We start from the raw sequence: 20,385 nt of genomic DNA, 5'->3' as shown, positions 1-20,385 counted from the left end.
TTCACCATGTTGACCAGGATGGTCTCGATCTCTTGACCTCGTGATCCACCCGCCTCGGCCTCCCAAAGTGCTGGGATTACAGGCTTGAGCCACCGCGCCTGGCTTTTTTTATTTTTATTTTTGTTTTTCCTCACATTGGATCACATCTTGCCTTCTCTTAAGGAGGGTGGGCTTGAGTGTTTCCGTGCTGAAGGGACAGTGTGAGGAGAGAAGCTTGGTCTGGTTGATAACTAGGCCCCAAGGGTGCAGGCCTGAGGTCTTGGGGAGAGGCCATGGGCTCTGCCGATGGTGGGAGGAAGGCGAGAGGCCGAAGGACCGGTCCTGGTGCTTCCTCGTGTCGTGAATAGGTCTTTGAGATTAACTAGATCTGGATGAAGGGTTTTCACGAGGGGCCTACGCTGTGTGGGGCCTTGGTGTGAGGCTCCTGGGTACCCGTTAGGACCTTGCATCCGTCTGTGTGGTGCCCAGTTTTGCCGGTTCTCAGGGGTTCCCTGGCTGCATGTTAGAATCCTGGTTTCTGTTCTCATTCTCCTTCCAGGTGGGTGAAGAGGGACAGTTATCTTCCTGTGGGCAGCCATAACCTCAAGGCGGCTGCCAAGGCCAAGCTAGGCTATGATCCTGTGGAGCTGGACCCAGAGGACATGTGCCAGATGGCCACCGAGCAGCCCCAGGCACGTGAGCCACATCCCAGCTCCCCTTGCTGCCGTGTGTGTGCACGTATGCCAGCCCACTCCACCCAGCAGGCTGCGCCTCCAGGACACACGTGTTTTGTCCTGCGCCCATCTCCTTGCTGTGTGCGGCAGGCTGGCCAGACCAGGCTTTGCTTTCTGTGCTTCACACTTGACTGTGGGCTCTTGGCTTTGTGACTCTGCTCTCTGGTGTTCTCTTCTCAGACACTGGCCACGTACTCCGTGTCAGACGCTGTCGCCACTTTCTACCTGTACATGAAGTATGTCCACCCCTTTATCTTCGCTCTGTGCACCATTATTCCCATGGAGCCCGATGAGGTTAGTATCTCCTCTCCTGTCAGCAGCCTGGCCTCCTCAGCCCTTGCCCCACTGTGAACGCACTGGAGCTCAATGGAGGTGGATGTCCCAGGAGTGCTGGTGCCAAAGGCAGCAGGAGAATTCCGGTGTGTGATGTCAGGGATGTCCTTTGGGAATTCTTGGGCCCTGGTGTGAGGAAGGAACCACAGGAGGCAGAATTTGCAGCCATTTACTACGAGGTTTTCTCCTTCCACGCTGAAGTTGACTTTAGGCTCCTGGACTTTGCCTGTGAGTCAGGGCCTTTGGGGAAGCTTTTGGCTGTAAGCTCTGGTTTCTCTTGTAGGTGCTGCGGAAAGGCTCTGGCACACTGTGTGAGGCCTTGCTGATGGTGCAGGCCTTCCACGCCAACATCATCTTCCCCAACAAACAGGAGCAGGAGTTCAATAAGCTAACGGACGACGGACACGTGCTGGACTCCGAGACCTACGTGGGGGGCCACGTGGAGGCCCTCGAGTCTGGGGTCTTCCGCAGTGATATCCCTTGCCGGTTTAGGATGGTGTGCTTCTTCCCCGGGTTCCGTTTCTTCTGTGGTGGGACCGAGAAGCCCCAGGGGCTGAAATAAAGCCCCTTCTCCCCATTCTGTCCCATGGCCCCCTCACTGGGTCTGGCTTATCTGGCCCAGCTCCCCGCGGGGCTTCTTTAGGGCAGTGCACTACAGAGTGCACATGTAGTCCTTCCAGAGCTTTCTCAGGCACATCCTGCCACTTGCCGCCACAGCGTCAAACCTGAGGTGGGCTAGTGGGGGTGTGTTCCCTTCTGACCCGTTGTTTCACCATTGTTTGTGCCAGAATCCTGCCGCCTTTGATTTCCTGCTGCAGCGGGTTGAGAAGACCTTGCGCCATGCCATTGAGGAAGAGGAGAAGGTGCCTGTGGAACAAGTCACCAACTTTCAAGAGGTAACCGTCCAGGAGGCAGGAAGAGCTAGTCTGCGTTCACGCGCCTTCTTCACAAACCACGTCTTTCAGCAGCACATTCGTTGTGCACCTGCTGCGTGTGGTGCTGTGGACGGGTGACACCGGGTCTCTGGTGGGACAGGGCACTCATGGTTGTGACGTGCGATACCGTCTACCGAGGTCGGAGGGCTTCATGAGAAAGTGGGGCATGAGCTGCTCCTGAAATGTGGTCACATTTCAGGTGGGCCCTGGTGGAATGTGTCTGCCCCGTTTTAAGGCATTGGGACTTTATTTCGGAGGCATTGGGGAGGCATTGGAGGTTTTAAATTTTATTTACTTTTTGTCGTTGAGACTGAAAAATGACAGTACATTCCTGCAAATGACGGGATTAATAACTGTGAAGCCTATTCACATAATGGTTAGAGAAAGCCCCACTTAGGAAGTGTGTTATTTGCCTGGAGAAAGAGAGACCAGTTTTTTTGTGTGATCTGCGCCCCTCAGGATGCGGCGCATCTCATTTCTTCTGAGATAGAGCCTCACTCTTGTCGGCCTGGGCTGCAGTGCAATGGCACGATCTCAGCTCGCTGCAGCCTCTGCCTCCTGGGTTCCAGCAGTTCTCCTGCCTCAGCCTCCCGAGTAGCTGACCTTGACCTCATGGGCTCAAGCGATTCTTCTGCCCCAACCTTCCAAGTAGCTGGGACTACAGGTGCTACCATCACATACAGCTAATTTTTAATTTTTATTTTTGTAGAGAGGGGGTCCCACTGTGTTGCCTAGGCTGGTCTCGAGCTCCTGGGCTCAAGTGATCCTCTGGCCTCAGTCTCCCAAAGTGCTGGGATTACAAGCATGAGCCACCGCACCTGGCCTAAGGGGTTTTTTTTGTTTGTTTTTTTTTGAGACGGAGTTTCACTCTTGTTACCCAGGCTGGAGTGCAATGGCGCGATCTCGGCTCACCGCAACCTCCGCCTCCTGGGTTCAGGCAATTCTCCTGCCTCAGCCTCCTGAGTAGCTGGGATTACAGGCACGCGCCACCATGCCCAGCTAATTTTTTGTAGTTTTAGTGGAGATGGGGTTTCACCACGTTGACCAGGATGGTCTCGATCTCTTGACCTCGTGATCCACCCACCTCGGCCTCCCAAAGTACTGGGATTACAGGCGTGAGCCACTGCACCTGGCCGGGGGGTTTTTTTTAATACTGAGGATAATTTGGTGTTCAAGTGATTTTCTTGTAAGACTCTACCAAATTTAATGTATTTCATAGAAGCAATGACAGCACTTCTTAACTTTTTTCTTCTGGTTAATTTTTGCTCTATTTAGATATTTTTCAGCGTTTTCCACTCCTGAATGCCTAACGTAGGAGTTGGTAAACTGTAGCATGAGGGAAGCTTGGTCATCAGTCTCCACTGAGTTTCGCTTTCTCTGCAGTTGTGCAATCAGATTAAGAGGAAGCTTGCCTCCCTGAAGGAGGTGCCCAACCGTATCGAGTGTCCACTCATCTACCACCTGGACGTGGGGGCCATGTACCCCAACATCATCCTGACCAACCGCCTGCAGGTGAGGCTTTACTTCCTGCGTCAGTCGGAGCTCTTTCTGCCCGAGCCCTAAGTGCTTTCTCACCCCTCGCAGCCCTCTGCCATGGTGGACGAAGCCACCTGTGCTGCCTGTGACTTCAATAAGCCTGGAGCAAACTGCCAGCGGAAGATGGCCTGGCAGTGGAGGGGCGAGTTCAGTGAGTGGCGGCCACCTGGGTGGGCACTCAGTGGGAAACGGGTGCATCTGTTCCTCCTTTTGAACTTGCTCCCGTTGCCTTCTTCCCAGTGCCGGCCAGCCGCAGTGAATACCATCGGATCCAGCACCAGCTGGAGTCAGAGAAGTTTCCCTCCTTGTTCCCAGAGGGGCCAGCTCGGGCCTTTCATGAACTGTCCCGTGAGGAGCAGGCGAAATATGAGAAGAGAAGGCTGGCGGGTGAGTGCCTGGGCATGGTCGTGCCTGTCAGATGTGGCTCCTGCTCCCACTTTTTGTTCTTGCTGGGCTGCATTGTCCATCCCAGCTGGGGCACAGAGGTGTTGTCAGAGCAGACCGGAAGCCGCTCTGGGTGACTGTAAGCTGTGCTCTCGCTACAGGGTCCTTGATTTGCTTCCCCTTCAGCAGGTGTTCGACACTGCTGTTCTGTGGTCTTGGTGTACTTGGCTTGTTGCTATGCTTGGGCTGTCCTATTTCTTTCTTTTCTTTTTTTTTAAACGGGGTCTCACTGTCACCCAGGCTGGAGTGCAGTGGTGCGATCTTGGCTCGCTGCAGCCTTGACCTCTCAGGCTCTGGCAATCCTCCCATCTCAGCCTCCTAAGTAGCTGGGACTACAGGTGCATGCCATCATGCTCGGCGTATTTTTTGTATTTTTTGTAGAGATGGGGTCTCAACCATGTTGCCCAGGCTGGTCTCAAACTCCTGGGCTCAAGTGATCTGCCTGCCTTGGCCTCTCAAAGTACTGGGATTACAGGTGTGAGCCAGTGTGCCTGGTCACCTTTTTCGATACGAGAAACTAGCAGTGTATCTGAGCTGTTGCTCCTTTGTAGTAACATGGAAGCCGTGTTCCTCAGCACCCCTGTACCCTGGTTCCCTCTGCCCTAGGAGCTCCCTCTGCTCTCACCCACCTGCTCCACCCTCTCCATTGTGCTTAGATTACTGCCGGAAAGCCTACAAGAAGATCCACATCACCAAGGTGGAAGAGCGCCTCACCACCATTTGCCAGCGGGAAAACTCCTTCTACGTGGACACCGTGCGTGCCTTCCGGGACAGGCGCTATGAGTTCAAAGGGTTCCACAAGGTGAGCTCTGATGTGCTGCAAGCTTTGGCCTCCGAGGGCAGTTTAGGTCAGCTTGTGAAGTAGGCATTCTTGGCTCCCTGCCTGGGATCCTCTGAGCAGGCACCTGCGCTTGGATGATAACATGCAATTGTTTTTGACTTGGAAGAGTTGATGGTCATGGAGGACGTAGGCCATCGTCTACTCTGGTCCCAGGCCCCCAGAAGGATCCTGAATGATGATAATTCCTGAAGTGATTATTTAGAGCAGGGCTCAGCAAGCTACAGCCGGCGGCCATTCGAGTAAAGCACGTCTTACGGAACCCAATTGCCTTTGTCTATTGTTTATCTCTTTCCTGCTGTCATGGGAGGTGAGGAGTTCTGAGAAACTGTAAGGCCATCACACCTGTGGTCTTTACCATCCGGCCCTTTAGCTTGCTGACCCCTGATCAGACAAAGTAGAGGCAATTTTAACTGACATATTTCATCCTGTAGGAGCAAGGAAAATGCATAGCAACACCTCAGGTTTGATATCAGCGGGTCATTCTGTTGTGGTTTTTTTTGAAATGGAGTCTTGCTCTGTTGCCCAGACTGGAGTGCAATGGTGGGATCTCGGCTCACTGCAACCTCCCTTCCTGGGTTGAAGCAGTTCTCTGCCTCAGCTTCCCGAGTAGCTGAGATTATAGGCGCCCACCACCACGCCTATCTTGGCCAGGCTGGTCTTGAACTCCTGACCTTGTGATCCATCCGCTTTGGCCTCCCAAAGTGCTGGGATTACAAGTGTGAGCCACTGCACTGGCCACAGGTCATTGTTTTATATCTGATCAGATTGAGTCATTTTTTTCTGAGAGACCTTCACTATAGACTCAGCACGGCCCCTGCTATGTGGCCCCTGGCATCCTGCACTGCCCTGCTGAACTCACTGTCACATGTTCTTTTTTATAGACAGACATAGTGTGACATTTCGTTGTTTTTTTTCTTTTTCTTTTTCTTTTTTTTTTTTTTTTGGGATGGAGTCTCACTCTGTCACCCAGGCTAGAGTGCAGTGGCATGATCTTGGCTCACTGCAACCTCTGCCCACTGGGTTCAGGTGATTATTCTGCCTCAGCCTTCCGAGTAGCTGGGACTGCAGGCGTGTACCACCACCCCCAGCTAATTTTTTTGTGTTTTTAGTAGAGACGGGGTTTCACCGTCTTGGCCAGGCTGATCTCGAACTCCTGACCTCATGATCTGCCCGCCTCTGCCTCCCAAAGTGCTGGGATTACAGGTGTGAGTCACTGCGCCCGGCTGACGTTTAGTGTTTTTAAGTGCTCAGTTCAGGGGCAGGAAGCATATTCACATTGTTGTGCAACTGTCACCACCGTCTTCCTCCAGAACTTTTCACCTTCTTCAATTGAAACTCTTGTCTACATTAAACAATGGCTCTCCACCTCCTCCCCTGGCCCCTGGCAACCCCCATTCTACTTTTTTTTTTTTAAGACGGAGTTTTGCTCTTGTTACCCAGGCTGGAGTGCAATGGCGCGATCTCGGCTCACCGCAACCTCCGCCTCCTGGGTTCAGGCAATTCTCCTGCCTCAGCCTCCTGAGTAGCTGGGACTGCAGGCGTGTGCCACCATGCCCAGCTAGTTTTTTTTTGTTTTTAGTAGAGACGGGGTTTCACCATGTTGACCAGGATGGTCTCGATCTCTTGACCTCGTGATCCACCCGCCTCGGCCTCCCAAAGCGCTGGGATTACAGGCGTGAGCCACCGCGCCCGGCCATTCTACTTTTTAGTCTCTGAACTCCACAACTCTAGGGATGTCATGTAAGTGAACCGTACAGTATTTGTATCTTGTGACTGGCTCTTTCACTTGGCACGATGCTTTCTTTTTGAGATGGGATCTCACTCCATCCCCGCAGTTGCAGTACAGTGGTATGATCTTGGCCTACTGCAGCCACTATCTCCCAGGCTCGAGTGATCCTCCCACCTCAGCCTCTCCAATAGCTGGGACTATAGGCGTGCCACCATGCCCAGCTGGTTTTTGTATTTTCGGTAGAGACGGAGTTTCACCATGTTGCCTGGGCTGGTCTCAAACTCTTGAACTCAGGCCGTCTACCCACCTCAGCATCCCACAGTACTGAGATTACAAGCATGAGCCACCGCACCCAGCCTTAGCATGATGTTTTCAAGATGTATCCATACTGCATTTCTGTAAATGGCTGAATAACATTAATTGTGTGGATTTGTCACATTTTGTTTATCCCTTCATTCATTGATGTTCACTTGGGTTGCTTCCACCTTTTGGCTATTATGAGTAATCCTGGTTTGAACATGGGGTACAAGTATGTCTTCCCATCTCTGCTTTTGGTTATTTTGGATAAGGTACCCAGCAGCAGAGTTGTTAGATCATATGATAATTCCACATTTAGCTTTTAAGGAGCTGCCATACCATCTCACTTTATTTTAATTGAGCAATTGCTAAATTACTTGTTCACTTGTCTTGCTCATCAAATAAATACCAAAGGTGTAGCAGTTGTGCTTCAGAGTCCAATGGAGGTCCCAGCACATAATAGGAACTCAGTAATTATCTTCATGAATTTGTTTTTGTTCTTTAAATACCAAGCGTTTAAAAACCTTTTCTCCTGTCGGGTGGAGAATTTGCTAAGACATCTGCTGTCTTAGGTGCATTTCTTTATTGATTGATTTTACCAGGTATCTCCTGAGTAGCTCGTTTCCTAGAAAGTGTGCTGAAGTGTTTAGAGGCACCAGGCCTTGAAATCTACAGTGTTCAAATGATTCTGTCAACACAGAGACAGAAGAAAGGAAATGTGGCAATTGGCCAGTCTAGGAGAAGAATGTACAGTCTTCATTGTACTGGTTTTTAAGGTTTTCTGTAGATTTGAAAATTTGCAAAATATTGAAAACCTGGACCATTGACTTTGTAGAATCTGTGATGTGCTCCATGTTCATGTGCTTCTCAGGTGTGGAAAAAGAAGCTCTCCGCGGCTGTGGAGGTGGGCGACGCTGCCGAGGTGAAGCGCTGCAAGAATATGGAGGTGCTGTATGACTCGTTGCAGCTGGCCCACAAGTGCATCCTGAACTCCTTCTACGGCTACGTCATGCGAAAGGGGTAGGCGGGGACCAGGCCCGGGAGAGGCTTACAGGAGGAATGGGCGAGTCAGCGTTTCGGGCGGCTTCAGGTATAGGTAGCGGTGCTTGGAGGCCTCTTCATCCCATTCAAGAAATATTGGAGGAAGGAGGAAGGAGGCTTTGGGCCGGGCTGGGGCTGGGAGATTGAGGAGAGTGGGGCCACTGACTTTGAGGGTCTGGGTGTCCATGAGCCATGTGTGCTGTGGGAGGTACGTGTCTCTGCAGTGTGGGCTAGAGACACAACTTGCCATTTTCCAGTGTGTTTATGTCTCGCAGCATGGATCCTCACTCGGGAACTTGGAGAGTGTCAGGCAGTTGCTTCACAGCATGTCTGTGTCAGGGAGGGGCACAGAGTAACTGACAAGGGGCATCAGGAGGGGAGGGTGGGACGGCCAACAGCAGGGCTGGGACCCAGGCTGGAGGAGGGTCGGGCCTGGCAGGTGGGCCTGGGCTTTCTCTGAGAAGCTCAAGGTGAGAATGGGGCTTGGGAGAAGGTGTGAAGAGAGCAGAGAAGGCGTGAATGGGCCTGGGTGGTATTAAGAGTCCTGCTGAGGCTGGAGTCCTGAACAGATGCAGTGGCACACACTGCACCCTTCCAGATCCTTCCTGAGCCATGCTGGTCACCAGAGTGGGGACATAGAATTGTCTTTGGGCAGAGCCAGATTCCACCTTAGTTCTGTTCTGGTTCACGCACATTTGACTGCTTCCCTTGTCTGTCCATGTCTTGTCTCTGCCTTCCTCCTTCCACTCCTCACTGCCTCTGATACCCTCTAGAGGGAGCCACACCAACCCCACCCACCAGACTGTGGTGTCTTCTCAGGGCTCGCTGGTACTCCATGGAGATGGCCGGTATTGTCTGCTTCACCGGAGCCAACATCATCACCCAGGCGCGGGAGCTAATCGAGCAGATTGGGTGAGTGCGGAAGGGCAGCTGTGGGACTGGGAGCAGGTCCTGTGGGCAGGTGTGGTCAGGAAGGAGGGAGGGAAGGCTGGAAGGCACACAGTGGATGGGAAGGAAGGAGAGAGGGAAGGCTGGAGGCTGCACACTGGGCAGGAAGGAGAAGGGAATTCATGACCTTGCTCCTCTCTTTCTCTGAAGGAGGCCTTTGGAGCTGGACACAGATGGCATATGGTGTGTCCTGCCTAACAGCTTCCCAGAAAATTTTGTCTTCAAGACAACCAACGTGAAGAAGCCCAAGGTGACCATCTCCTACCCAGGTGCCATGTTGAACCTCATGGTCAAGGTGAGTCTGGGGCATGTGGTCCTGGACCACTGGCCGGCCTGGTGCCAGTGCTCTGATGTCACTGGCTCTGCTGCGCCTCACAGTGCATGTGCCTTCCTGGCACCCAGCACCGCCCACATTGCCTTTCTGTAGCCTGAAGACCATGGTCAGAAGGCATCAAGTGATTCTACTCCTTCCTCTCAGCGTATACCACCCAGACTTTTTTGCTTTTAGCTTTTTATTTTGAAATAAATTTAAACTTACGGGAAATTACAAAAATGGCACAGAGAATTTCTGTATTCCCTTCAACCTGCTTCCCCTAACGCTGACCTTGCCTAAACCGTGGTGTGCTTGTCAAAACTAAGAAACCTGCATTGGTGCCCCTGTAAGTGCACCGCAGGCCTCACCTGGGTTTCCCGTGTTCCCAGCACAGCCCCTCCTCTGTCCCTGGACCCCGGCAAGGACCCACGTGGCGCCGACTTATCCTGTCCTGCTCCATCCTCACGTCACAGCCTCACACTTCAGTGCTGCTGGCCAGGCGGTGCTTGGCTGTCCTGTGATTTGGGGTTATGTGTTATTTCTCTTGATTAGACTGAGGTGATCTGGGTTTTTGAAGTTACTCCACAGAGGCAATGCTCTCCCCACGTTCTCGGGTGCATCATGTCGGGTTTGTGGTTGTATGCCTGTGGGGCACCTTAGTCTCCTGTTTGAGGGGCTTCTGCAGGCCTTGCTGTGTGGCGCTCCTGTGCCCCCTCCTTCTGCGGCTCTTCAATTGTAAAGACACACCTGATGGGGAGGAATAAGCATCCCTGGAGGAGGCTGTGTTTCTGGACATGTATAAGAACCACGTCCAGAAAATATAGCAGCAAATACATAATCGTGGAACAGGTGCTTTGAGACCGTGCGTCTGCAGTTGCCCCGTAAGCTTCTGCCCACTGTGTTAGCGTTGCTGGTGGGCCGCGCGTGTAGCAGTTACGCCCGGGGTTTCCTGCGGTGGCTTTTCTCTGGCGATTTTCTGTTTCCTCCATTCCTTTTATTGTATTGGTTGAGATCCTGTAGGGAAGTGTTATCCCTCTCTCCCGTTTGTTTTCACTTACTTGTCTGCTTATTTACGTCAGAGTGGACATCCCGGGGTTGTCGTTCATAGGACCAGAGGGGCCTGCTGCTGGGGCTGCCTCCTGGTTTGTCCTGTGTTCTCAGGACACGCCTTCTTCTGGTGTTTGTTTCTGGAGCACTTTCCTACTTCTTGGTACTGGAAGATGCACCAGCCTCATCTTGTATTTTCCCTGCTCAAACCTGGAATCAGCCAGTTCTCCAAGAAGAATGGTGTAAAAACCCGAGATGGGGCGCTGCCTGGGCTCACTGTTCCTGGGAGTGTCATAGCTTCCAGCCTCTCACAGTGGAGGGAGCCAGGAAATATGTCTCTAGTAACGCATGCACACAGAGCTGTTTGTTTCTGTGTCTGCCTGTCTGTCTGCGTGGGTGCGTTTAAACACGTAACATGAGTCTGTACCCCTTTCCTTGGTAGTGATTTCTTTCTCCTCGGTGATAATCCTAATTTCTCAGTATATGTATTTGTTCAATCCTAGTGTACATGTGAAGTAGTTTTAGAATTGCTAACAGACTTGTGCCCTGTGAGAAATAATTTCACCAGCTACTATACAGCGTTTGTAGATGGTTACTTTTGTTTTCAACCTTATCCTGTCCAGTCAGCAGAGTTCACGGGGCAGCTCCTTCCTCTGTTGACATGGTTATTCTGTACGTCCACAGTGCCGTTGGACCTATTTGGCCGTCTGCACCCTTCTCGGGATCCCGACACCCTGGTTGGATGGTTTTTAATTTGCACACAGTGATGTTCACTCTAGCGCACAGCCCTGTGGGTTTGGACAGATGCATAGTGTTGTGTTGATTGTGTGCACTACAGAGCAACACAGAACAGCTGCACTCCTTTGTCAGCAAACCCTCTCCCTACCCTGAAACCCTGGCAACCCCCATTGCGTGTTTGGTACTATAGCTTTGCTTTGTTGAAAATGTCATGTAAATGGAAGCATACTGCCTGTAACCTTTCGGGTCTGGCTTCTTGGACCTAACACGTACACCTGAGTTCTACCACTTGGTTGCGTGCATCAAAATTTCCTTCCTTCCCACTGCCAAGTTGTGTCGGTTATTTGGAAAAGCCTCAGTTTGCCGATCCATCCACTCCTGGAGGGACACCAGGTGGTTTCCAGGTTTGGGCCTACAGGAGTGAAGCTGTCTCCTCTTCACTCTTGTTTCTCAGGAAGGCTTCACCAATGACCAGTACCAGGAGCTGGCCGAGCCATCCTCACTCACCTACGTCACCCGCTCAGAGAACAGCATTTTTTTTGAGGTTGATGGGCCCTACCTTGCCATGATCCTTCCAGCCTCCAAGGAAGAAGGCAAGAAACTGAAGAAGAGGTAGAACTCTCACAGCTTTTGTGCTTTACAGAGGACATGGATTGAGATGAATTAGATTTGACAACCTAGAAAGGAGGGTGGATCAGGAGCCAAGGTAGAAACAGACCTGGGTTCTTGTGACCTTACTGATTCCGTTTGTACCGCCTCTGTCTGCCTCCTGCTGTGTTCTGTCCCTGTGGCTGCAGGCCCTTGTCATTTTCCTTTTAGAGAAACATCACCTGAGGGAGAGATGTTTGCTGCCTGGTGGATGGCAGGCAGAGGGTTGGAAAGGGAAGCGGAAGGCAGAGGGGGTACAGCCGCAGGCTCCCAGTGCTCCTTTCCACTGCTGTGCTTGCTTTATCTTTCAGGTATGCTGTGTTCAACGAAGATGGTTCCCTGGCGGAGCTCAAGGGCTTTGAGGTCAAACGCCGCGGGGAGCTGCAGCTGATTAAGATCTTCCAGTCCTCAGTGTTTGAGGCCTTCCTCAAGGGCAGCACGCTGGAAGAGGTGTATGCCTCTGTAGCCAAGGTGGCTGACTACTGGCTGGATGTGCTGTACAGCAAGGTAAGGGCCTATCCTGCCTCCGCACCTGCTCTGAGGGACAGAGAACCCTGCAAGAAGGGGGCTCCGTGCTTCCTGGGCTCCCAGAGACCAAGGTGACCGTTGAACTCAGGGCCAATCCTAATGAAATCCCAAGGCCTCCTGAGCACAATTGCCCCTTGGAGTTCCCCTCAGCGTCTGTATCCAAGGACACAACTCCATGAAGGAAACGTTTTTTTAAATAGTGTGATAAACCAGGCATGGTGATATGTGCCTATGGTCCCAGCTACTTGGGAGGCTTTGTTGGGAGGATCACTTGAGCCCAGGAGGTGGAGGCCACAGTGAGCTGTGATTGCACCACTGCACTCCAGCCTAGAATATTTGCTTATTTCTATGTTACTTTGTATTTTTATATTTTTCAGGCTATATAACGTTTGATCAGTTTGCATACCTTAATTTACGTAACTAGTCCACAATTATTTACTACCAGCTAGGTTTTACATCTCCATCATTATAAGTGGTGCATTGAATGTCTCGGGTGGAAGAAATGCTTAGAGCACTCTGCAGTGCCTTCCTGGCTTGCTTTGCTGTGTGGGCTTCTGTTTCTTGGCATGTTGTCTTGCATAGAGCGACACATGCAAGGGAGCACTGGGGGCATCACACAGAATATTCCTGAGCCCAGCACCCCTTACAGGATGTGGAGGCCTGTGGTCAGGAACACGTGTACAAAGCAGCAGCTCCAGCTGGATGTGGGTGCCCCACTGTGGAACTGCTTGGGCTGTTCTCCAGCAGGCCGGAGTTTCTCTTTCCTCTCTCCTGGCTCTTAATCCCCCTTCTTTCTCCTCCTTTCAAGGAGAAAAATGTCCTGTCTTAGGCAGAGCAACTTTCTTTTCTGCAGCCTTGGGGCTCATCAGTAAAGTCTTCTTGATATTTTGTGCAGTTTAATAAAATAAAATAAAATAAAAGCTAGGCCAGGCATGGCAGCTCATGCCTGTAATCTCAGCACTTGGGAGGCCTAGGCAGGCAGATAACCTGAGGTTAGGATTTGGAGACCAGCCTGGCCAACATGGCAAAACCCCTTCTCTACTAGAAATACAAAAATTAGCTGGATGTGGTGGCATGTGCCTGTAATTCCAGCTACTTGGGAAGCTGAGGCATAAGAATCGCTTGAACCTGGGAGGCGAGGTTTTAGTGAGCTGAGATTGCACCGCTGTACTCTAGTCTGGGTGACAGAATGAGACTGTGTCTCAAAAAATAATAATAAAAGCTAAAGTTCTCTGTGTGTTTTTTTTTTTTTTTTTTGAGACGGAGTTTCGCTCTTGTTACCCAGGCTGGAGTGCAATGGCACGATCTCGGCTCACCGCAACCTCCGCCTCCTGGGTTCAGGCAATTCTCCTGCCTCAGCCTCCCGAGTAGCTGGGATTACAGGCACGCGCCACCATGCCCAGCTAATTTTTTGGTATTTTTAGTAGAGACGGGGTTTCACCATGTTGGCCAGGATGGTCTCGATCTCTTGACCTCGTGATCCACCCGCCTCGGCCTCCCAAAGTGCTGGGATTACAGGCTTGAGCCACCGCACCCGGCTTCTCTGTGTGTGTTTTAAAGGACTGCCATGAAAGCATATGAGAGAGCTCTTTGTAATTGCAGCCTTCTACATCTCAGGCTAGAGAAGGGATGGTCTGCAGGAGCACATTCTGGGGTGAGCCCAAACTGTGCTCCTTGATTTCTGCAGTGTTTTCCCCATTGCCTTTCTCTAGGCAGCCAACATGCCTGACTCTGAGCTCTTTGAACTCATCTCTGAGAACCGTTCCATGTCTCGGAAGCTGGAAGATTACGGGGAGCAGAAGTCCACTTCCATCAGCACAGCAAAGCGCCTGGCCGAGTTCCTGGGAGACCAGATGGTCAAGGATGCAGGGCTGAGCTGTCGCTACATTATCTCCCGCAAGCCCGAGGGCTCCCCTGTCACAGAGAGGTAAGGGCTTCCTTACACATTTGGGCTGTGTTTAATACCAAATTTGGGATGGCACAAGTGTCATCAACCAGAAATGGGTAATTGTTATTTTATAGGCAATGAGATACACTATACCAGAGTTCAAAGGGTTGAATTGCAGCTGCAGGTTACGGCACTGACGGTTTGAAACATATGCAGGCACGTGGTTACTCAGGAATATGTAGACATGTTTACACACACACGTACACGTTTGTATGCAGGCGCATGGTTACTCATGAGGAATACGTAGACATGTTTACACACACACGTACACGTTTGTACGCAGGCGCATGGTTACTCATGAGGAATATGTAGACATGTTTACACACACGTACGTGTTTATACACAGGCACATGGTGACTCAGGAACATATACATGTTTACGCACACACATGTACGTGTTTATATGCATGCGCATGGTTGCTCAGGAACATGTAGACATGTTTATGCACACAAATGCATGTGTTTATATGTGGGCACATGGTTACTCATGAGGAACGTGTAGACATGTTTACACACACCTGCACGTTTTTATACATGGACACATGGTTACTCATGAGGAACACGTAGACATGTTTACACACATCCATGCACGTCTGTTACTGAGGAACCCGTAGACATGTTTGTGCATTTGTGTGCACGCAAATGTATACATTTTGTGAGGATGTTTGTGAACAGCTATTACAAGTCCTCATTTCCATGTTCATTTGATAAGAATTATGATCAGATTTTGGGTGATTTTTACTGTTCCTGAGCTGTGTACCTGTCTCCTCACCTAGGGCCATCCCACTTGCCATTTTCCAAGCAGAGCCCACAGTGAGGAAGCACTTTCTCCGGAAATGGCTCAAGAGCTCTTCCCTTCAAGACTTTGATATTCGGGCAGTGAGTGCCACTTGTGTTTTCTAGTCTTAAAAGTGTACAAGGAAAGCTAGGCAGAGCAGAGTGTGTCTGAGTTGGATTATGTTTTTTGTCTGGAGTCTTCACTCTTGACTTCCTCCTTTCTGATAAGTAGTAGGTGAGCAACTAATAACCCTTTAGAGCAAAACTGAAAACTTGAAGTACTTGGGGCCCTTTAACTGTTCTATTAGATGGACTAAGTCCAGGGGTGTTGTTGGCTCAGCCACCTACTAGTTCTGTGATCTGCTGGAGTCAGTTAAGCTTCCTGCCTCTGTCCTCTGCTGTGCAGTGGGCACCTTTCATCATAGAAGACACTGAGTGTTTAGCTCTCTGCTCAGCATGAGGTGAGCCTCACACATGGCTACTGCCACCTGCTGTTCTCTGTGCCCGTTTCCTGCACACGCAGATTCTGGATTGGGACTACTACATTGAGCGGCTGGGAAGTGCCATCCAGAAGATCATCACCATTCCTGCAGCCCTGCAGCAGGTGAGGGCGGGTTCAGCAGCATGGGCTGTGGGGCTAAAAACCGTGGAGTTAGACAAGGGTCTCTCCCTTACGGATATTGGCCTCACCCAGGTGAAGAACCCAGTGCCACGCGTCAAACACCCTGACTGGCTGCACAAAAAACTGCTGGAGAAGAATGATGTCTACAAGCAGAAGAAGATCAGTGAGCTCTTCACCCTGGAGGGCAGGAGACAGGTGACGGTGGGGCCCCTGAGGCCGGGCTGGGTGGGATCCCTGTGATACGCAGGACATCAGGCTCCTTTTGATGCTGTGTGTACTGTAGTGAAGCTTCTGTGCAAGCATCTAAAACGGATTTTTTCTGAAAATGTGCCCCTCGGCACTTTACTCTCTGAGTGTCACTCTTTTGTGAATAGGACACACGTTGTGAGCTTCAGGTCAAGGGGAGGAACTGTCTCCTTACATGAAAACATTAGGGTATGCTAGTTAGACTCAGTCTCTTGGGGCCCCAGTTTTCTGAATGTGAAATGAAAATCTTTCCTGTAGAAACACTTAGAAACACAGGACACAGTATAATAAAAAGTACACTAAAAGTCAGAAGAGCAGAAAGAAAATTCTTGAGTGCTGAAAATTAAAAGTAAGCTATAAATCAGAGCAGTACACATACTCACCTGATAAGAAAAAGATACTCAGCTAGATTGGATTTTAAAATTTAACTGTCTTATTTCTAAGAGTTAATATACATATGTATACATATCCCTCTCCACCGCTCCCCGAGGCAGGGTATTGCTCTGTTGCCAAAGCTGGAGTGCAGTGGCACAATCTTGGCTGACTGCAACCTCTGCCTCCCAGGTTTAAGCAATTATCCTGCCTCAGCTTCCAGTGTAGCTGGGATTATAGGCACACGCCACCACGCCCAGCTAATTTTTTTTTTTTAATTTTTAATTTTTGTAGAAACAGGGTTTTACCATGTCGGCCAGGCTGGTCTCGAACTCCTGACCTCAGGTGATCCATCTGTCTTGGCCTCCCAAAGTGCTGGTATTACAGGCATGAGCCACTGTGCCCAGCCAAGAATTATATTTAATAGACACAGAAAAAGTAAAAGGACTAAAAATGTATATATATACCAGGTAAATTTTAACCAAAAGAAAGCTGATGTGACTGTGTTAATACCAGACAAAACAATCTTTAAGCCAAAAGCATTAGGAAGCATCAAGATGGTTGTTAATACTGAAAGTCACAATTCTCTGGAAATATATGCTAATTGTAACAATGTAGCCTTATGTTAAATAATGTAATCATTTACCTGATTATAAGAATTTACCTCCAATCAGTTTGGGAGATGTTAACATTCCTCCCTCAATTTATAGTTGGAGCAGACCAAAAATGAGCAAAATTATGTTTGGAATGACACAACTTAACTAGATTTAGTCACTAGCTATAATACCCTTGGTGAACAAATGTAATCTTGCACTAAAATTAGAGAATAGCTGTCCTTTATAAGAATGCATAAAGTAATGACCATATATACACCACAAAGTAAGCTGCTACCAATTCTAGGTAACTTAAATACAGAGTTTGGAAATTTAAGAAAAAAACACATGTATAAATAACTTGTGGATCAAAGTCATAGAACTTAGACAATACTTAGAACTAAATGTAAGTACAGACACTATCCAAATTTGTAGTAGGCAACTAAACAGGACTTGTGTGCACATTTATCTATCTGAATGCTTGTACGTAATAATAAAGAAAAACAAATAGAAAATTAGGTGGCCGGGCGCGGTGGCTCAAGCCTATAATCCCAGCACCGTGGGAGGCCGAGGCAGGTGGATCACGAGGTCAAGAGATCGAGACCATCCTGGTCAACATCGTGAAACCCCGTCTCTACTAAAAATACAAAAAATTAGCTGGGCATGTTGGTGCGTGCCTGTAATCCCAGCTACCCAGGAGGCTGAGGCAGGAGAATTGCCTGAACCCAGGAGGCGGAGGTTGCGTTGAGCCGAGATCGCGCCATTGCACTCCAGCCTGGGTAACAAGAGCGAAACTCCGTCTCAAAAAAAAAAAAAAAAAAAAAAAAAAAAAAAAAAAAAGAAAAACCATTCTAAAAAAAAAAAAAAAAAAGAAAATTAGATAAGTTTCCAACTGAAGAAGTTAGAGAACACCAGACCCATCAGAGGAAGTAGACAGAAGTTATAAAGGTAACCAGGCATGGTGGTGCACGTCTGTAGTCCTAGCTACTCGGAAGGCTGAGGCAGGAGGTTTGCTTGAGCCCAGGACTTTGAGGCCATAGTGGGATATGATAGCGTCTGTGAATAGGCACTTCACCCCAGCCTGGGCAACACAGGGAGGGAGACCCCATCTCAAGAAAGAAAAGAAAGAAGTTACAAAGGTGAGCAAGAATGAGTGAAACAAGCAGTATAACCAAAATGTTGTTCTTTGAAAAGACTTAGGAAATAGTCATATCTGTTTCTTTTCTTTTAAGACAGGTTCTCATTGTGTCATCCAGGCTGGAGTACGGTGATGCGATCACGGCTCACTGCAGCCTTGACCTCCTGGGCTCAATTGATCCACCTGCCTCAGCCTCCTGCGTAGCTGTGACTGTAGGCGTGCCCCACCACATGCAGCCAATTTTTGTATTTTTTTTGTAGAGACAAGGTTTTGTCATGTTGCCCAGGCTGGTCACATCTTTTTCAGGATAGAGTTTTTAAATTTTTATTTTAATGGAAACATACATTATTATAGATAAAGTGTAAAAAAGATGAAAGGATACCCATTTTTTGCTAAATGGGAAAACTTGGAATGGACAGTATCCTCAAGTTAGGCACTGACCTAAGAAGCAATGAAAACTTGAATAGAACTTTAACCATTACAGAAATTGAATCATACTTGAAACAAACAACAAATCCAAATGGTTTTTAAGAGGAATAAGAAAAAAACACCCCTTAGCTCGTTTGGTAACCTCCTGAGTAGCTGGGACTACAGGTGTGCACCACCACACCTGGCTACTTTTTTTTTTGTAGAGGTTGGATCTCTCTGTGTTGCTCAGACTGATATTAAACTCTCGGTCTCAAGTGATCCTCCTGGCTGGGCCTCCAAAAGACTGGCATTACAGGTGTGAGCCACCATGCCTGGCCTATATACAACTTTACTGAATATGTAAAAATTTACCTCAGTAATAAAAAGAGGTACCATCTTTGCAGATGAAAGTACTCAGTATTAAAATATGGCCGTTTGCCCCAAATTAATTCATAAAATTCAGTGTAATTCCAATAGAAAAATCTACAAAAAGTTTTTTGGATAGAACTTGACAGACGGATCCTGAAATTCATACAAAGAGTAAGGATAAGAGTAACGAAAGAATTCTGAAGAATAAGGAGGGGATGCTGATCTTCTATGTAACAAGACACACTGTGTCATGGCGTCTTTACAAGATGAGAGCAGTGGATCTGATTGGGAGCCTGGAAACAGACCCTCCTGTAAGTAGGAAGTTGGTAGGTCACAGAGGAGCCATTTTAGATTATTAGGGGGAGAGCAGACTGTAGTGAGTGATGCTGGTGAAAATGGTTTTTCATATTTGAAGAAGTTGCAGTCTCACAGTGTAAAACTAAGGCTAGTGTGATGGCTCATGCCAGTAATTGTAGTGCTTTGGGAGGCCAAGGAGGGAGGATCAGTTGAGCCCAGGAGTTCCAGACCAGCCTGGGCAACATAGGGAGACCTCATCTCTACAAAAAAAAAAAACAAAAAACAAAACTACACAACAAAATTAGGCATGGTTGTGCATGCCTATAGTCCCAGCTACTTGCGAGGCTGAGGTGGGAGGATTACTTGAGCCTGGAAGGTTGAGGCTGCAATAAGCCAAGATGACACCACTGCTCTTCAGCCTGGGTGACAGAGGGAGATCCCTGTGTCTGTAGCCCCAGCACTTTGGGAGGCCAAGATGGGTGGATCACTTGAGGTCAGGAGTTCAAGACCAGCCTGGCCAACATGGTGGAACCCCGTCTCTACTAAAAATACAACAAAAAATTAGCTGGGCTTGGTGGCAGGCGCTTGTAATCCTAGCCTCTCAAGAAGCTGAGGCAGGAGAATTTCTTGAACCTGGGAGGCGGAAGTTGCAGTGAAAGGAGATCCTGGCATTACACTCCAGGCTGGGCAACAGAGTGAGAAGCCGTCTCAAAAAAATAAATAAAAATAGGCAGGGTGTGGTGGCTCACGCTTGTAATCCCAGCACTTTGGGAGGCTGAGGTGGGCGGATCACAAGGTCAGGAGATCGAGACCATCCTGGCTAACATGGTAAAACCCCATCTCCACTCAAAATACAAAAATTAGCTGGGTGTGGTGGCATGTGCCTGTAGTCTCAGCTACTTGGGAGGCTTAGGCAGGAGAATACCCTGAACCCAGGAGGTGGAAGTTGCAGTGAGCTGAGATCGCACCACTGCACTCCAGCTTGGGTGACAGAGCGAGACTCCGTCTCAAAAAAAAGTAAAAAAATAAAAATAAAAAAGGGAAGCAGTTGTATACGCAGGTGTGTACTGTGTGTTACTATTTAGGTTAGGTTAAAACTTGCAGCTGTGGCATGTGTCTGTGGACATGTGGTAAAAATTTAAAGATGTGTGGGGGATGAGGGTGTAGGGGCAGATAAAATTATTTGCAATATTTTCTTATAAAACGAGCATTCTGAAGCAAACATGGGAAAATGCAAACATTTACTTATTCGTAGTCTTGAGTGACATTTAGTTTTTGGTTTGATCTTTTCATTCTTTTTTTTTTGAAACGGCCTCACTCTGTCACCCAGCCTCGAATGCAGTGGTGTAACCTCGGCTCACTGCAACCTCCACCTCCTGGGCTCAAGTGATCCTCCCACCTCAGCCTCCCAAGTAGCTGGGACCACAGGCACACACTGCCACACCCGGCTAATTTTTCTATTTTTTGTAGAGACGGGGTTTCACCATGTTGGCCAGGCTAGTCTCAAACTCCTGGGCTTAAGTGG

The 20,385-nt window shown here is 49.1% G+C and overlaps 1 protein-coding gene across 1 annotated transcript in view; it reads left to right on the top strand.

The window, feature by feature from the left end:
- The window catches only part of POLE (DNA polymerase epsilon, catalytic subunit), a 55,249-nt gene that overhangs the window by 9,813 nt on the left and 25,051 nt on the right, over positions 1-20,385 (top strand). The window contains exons 13-29 of the mRNA XM_017513624.2: positions 539-671; positions 894-1,007; positions 1,330-1,542; positions 1,835-1,942; positions 3,365-3,493; positions 3,566-3,668; positions 3,758-3,904; positions 4,618-4,763; positions 7,700-7,848; positions 8,689-8,781; positions 8,968-9,112; positions 11,370-11,527; positions 11,875-12,070; positions 13,804-14,018; positions 14,815-14,917; positions 15,339-15,419; positions 15,510-15,632. Of these exons, the coding sequence (XP_017369113.1) occupies positions 539-671; positions 894-1,007; positions 1,330-1,542; positions 1,835-1,942; positions 3,365-3,493; positions 3,566-3,668; positions 3,758-3,904; positions 4,618-4,763; positions 7,700-7,848; positions 8,689-8,781; positions 8,968-9,112; positions 11,370-11,527; positions 11,875-12,070; positions 13,804-14,018; positions 14,815-14,917; positions 15,339-15,419; positions 15,510-15,632 (2,356 nt within the window). The remainder of the gene's footprint in view (positions 1-538; positions 672-893; positions 1,008-1,329; positions 1,543-1,834; positions 1,943-3,364; positions 3,494-3,565; positions 3,669-3,757; positions 3,905-4,617; positions 4,764-7,699; positions 7,849-8,688; positions 8,782-8,967; positions 9,113-11,369; positions 11,528-11,874; positions 12,071-13,803; positions 14,019-14,814; positions 14,918-15,338; positions 15,420-15,509; positions 15,633-20,385) is intronic.

Source organism: Cebus imitator, unplaced genomic scaffold (genome assembly GCF_001604975.1).
Source record: "Cebus imitator isolate Cc_AM_T3 unplaced genomic scaffold, Cebus_imitator-1.0 Scaffold497, whole genome shotgun sequence".
NCBI classification, from domain to species: Eukaryota; Metazoa; Chordata; class Mammalia; order Primates; family Cebidae; genus Cebus; species Cebus imitator.
The sequence above is the reverse complement of the archived record's forward strand: the minus strand, read 5'-3'. Positions and strand labels throughout refer to the sequence as shown.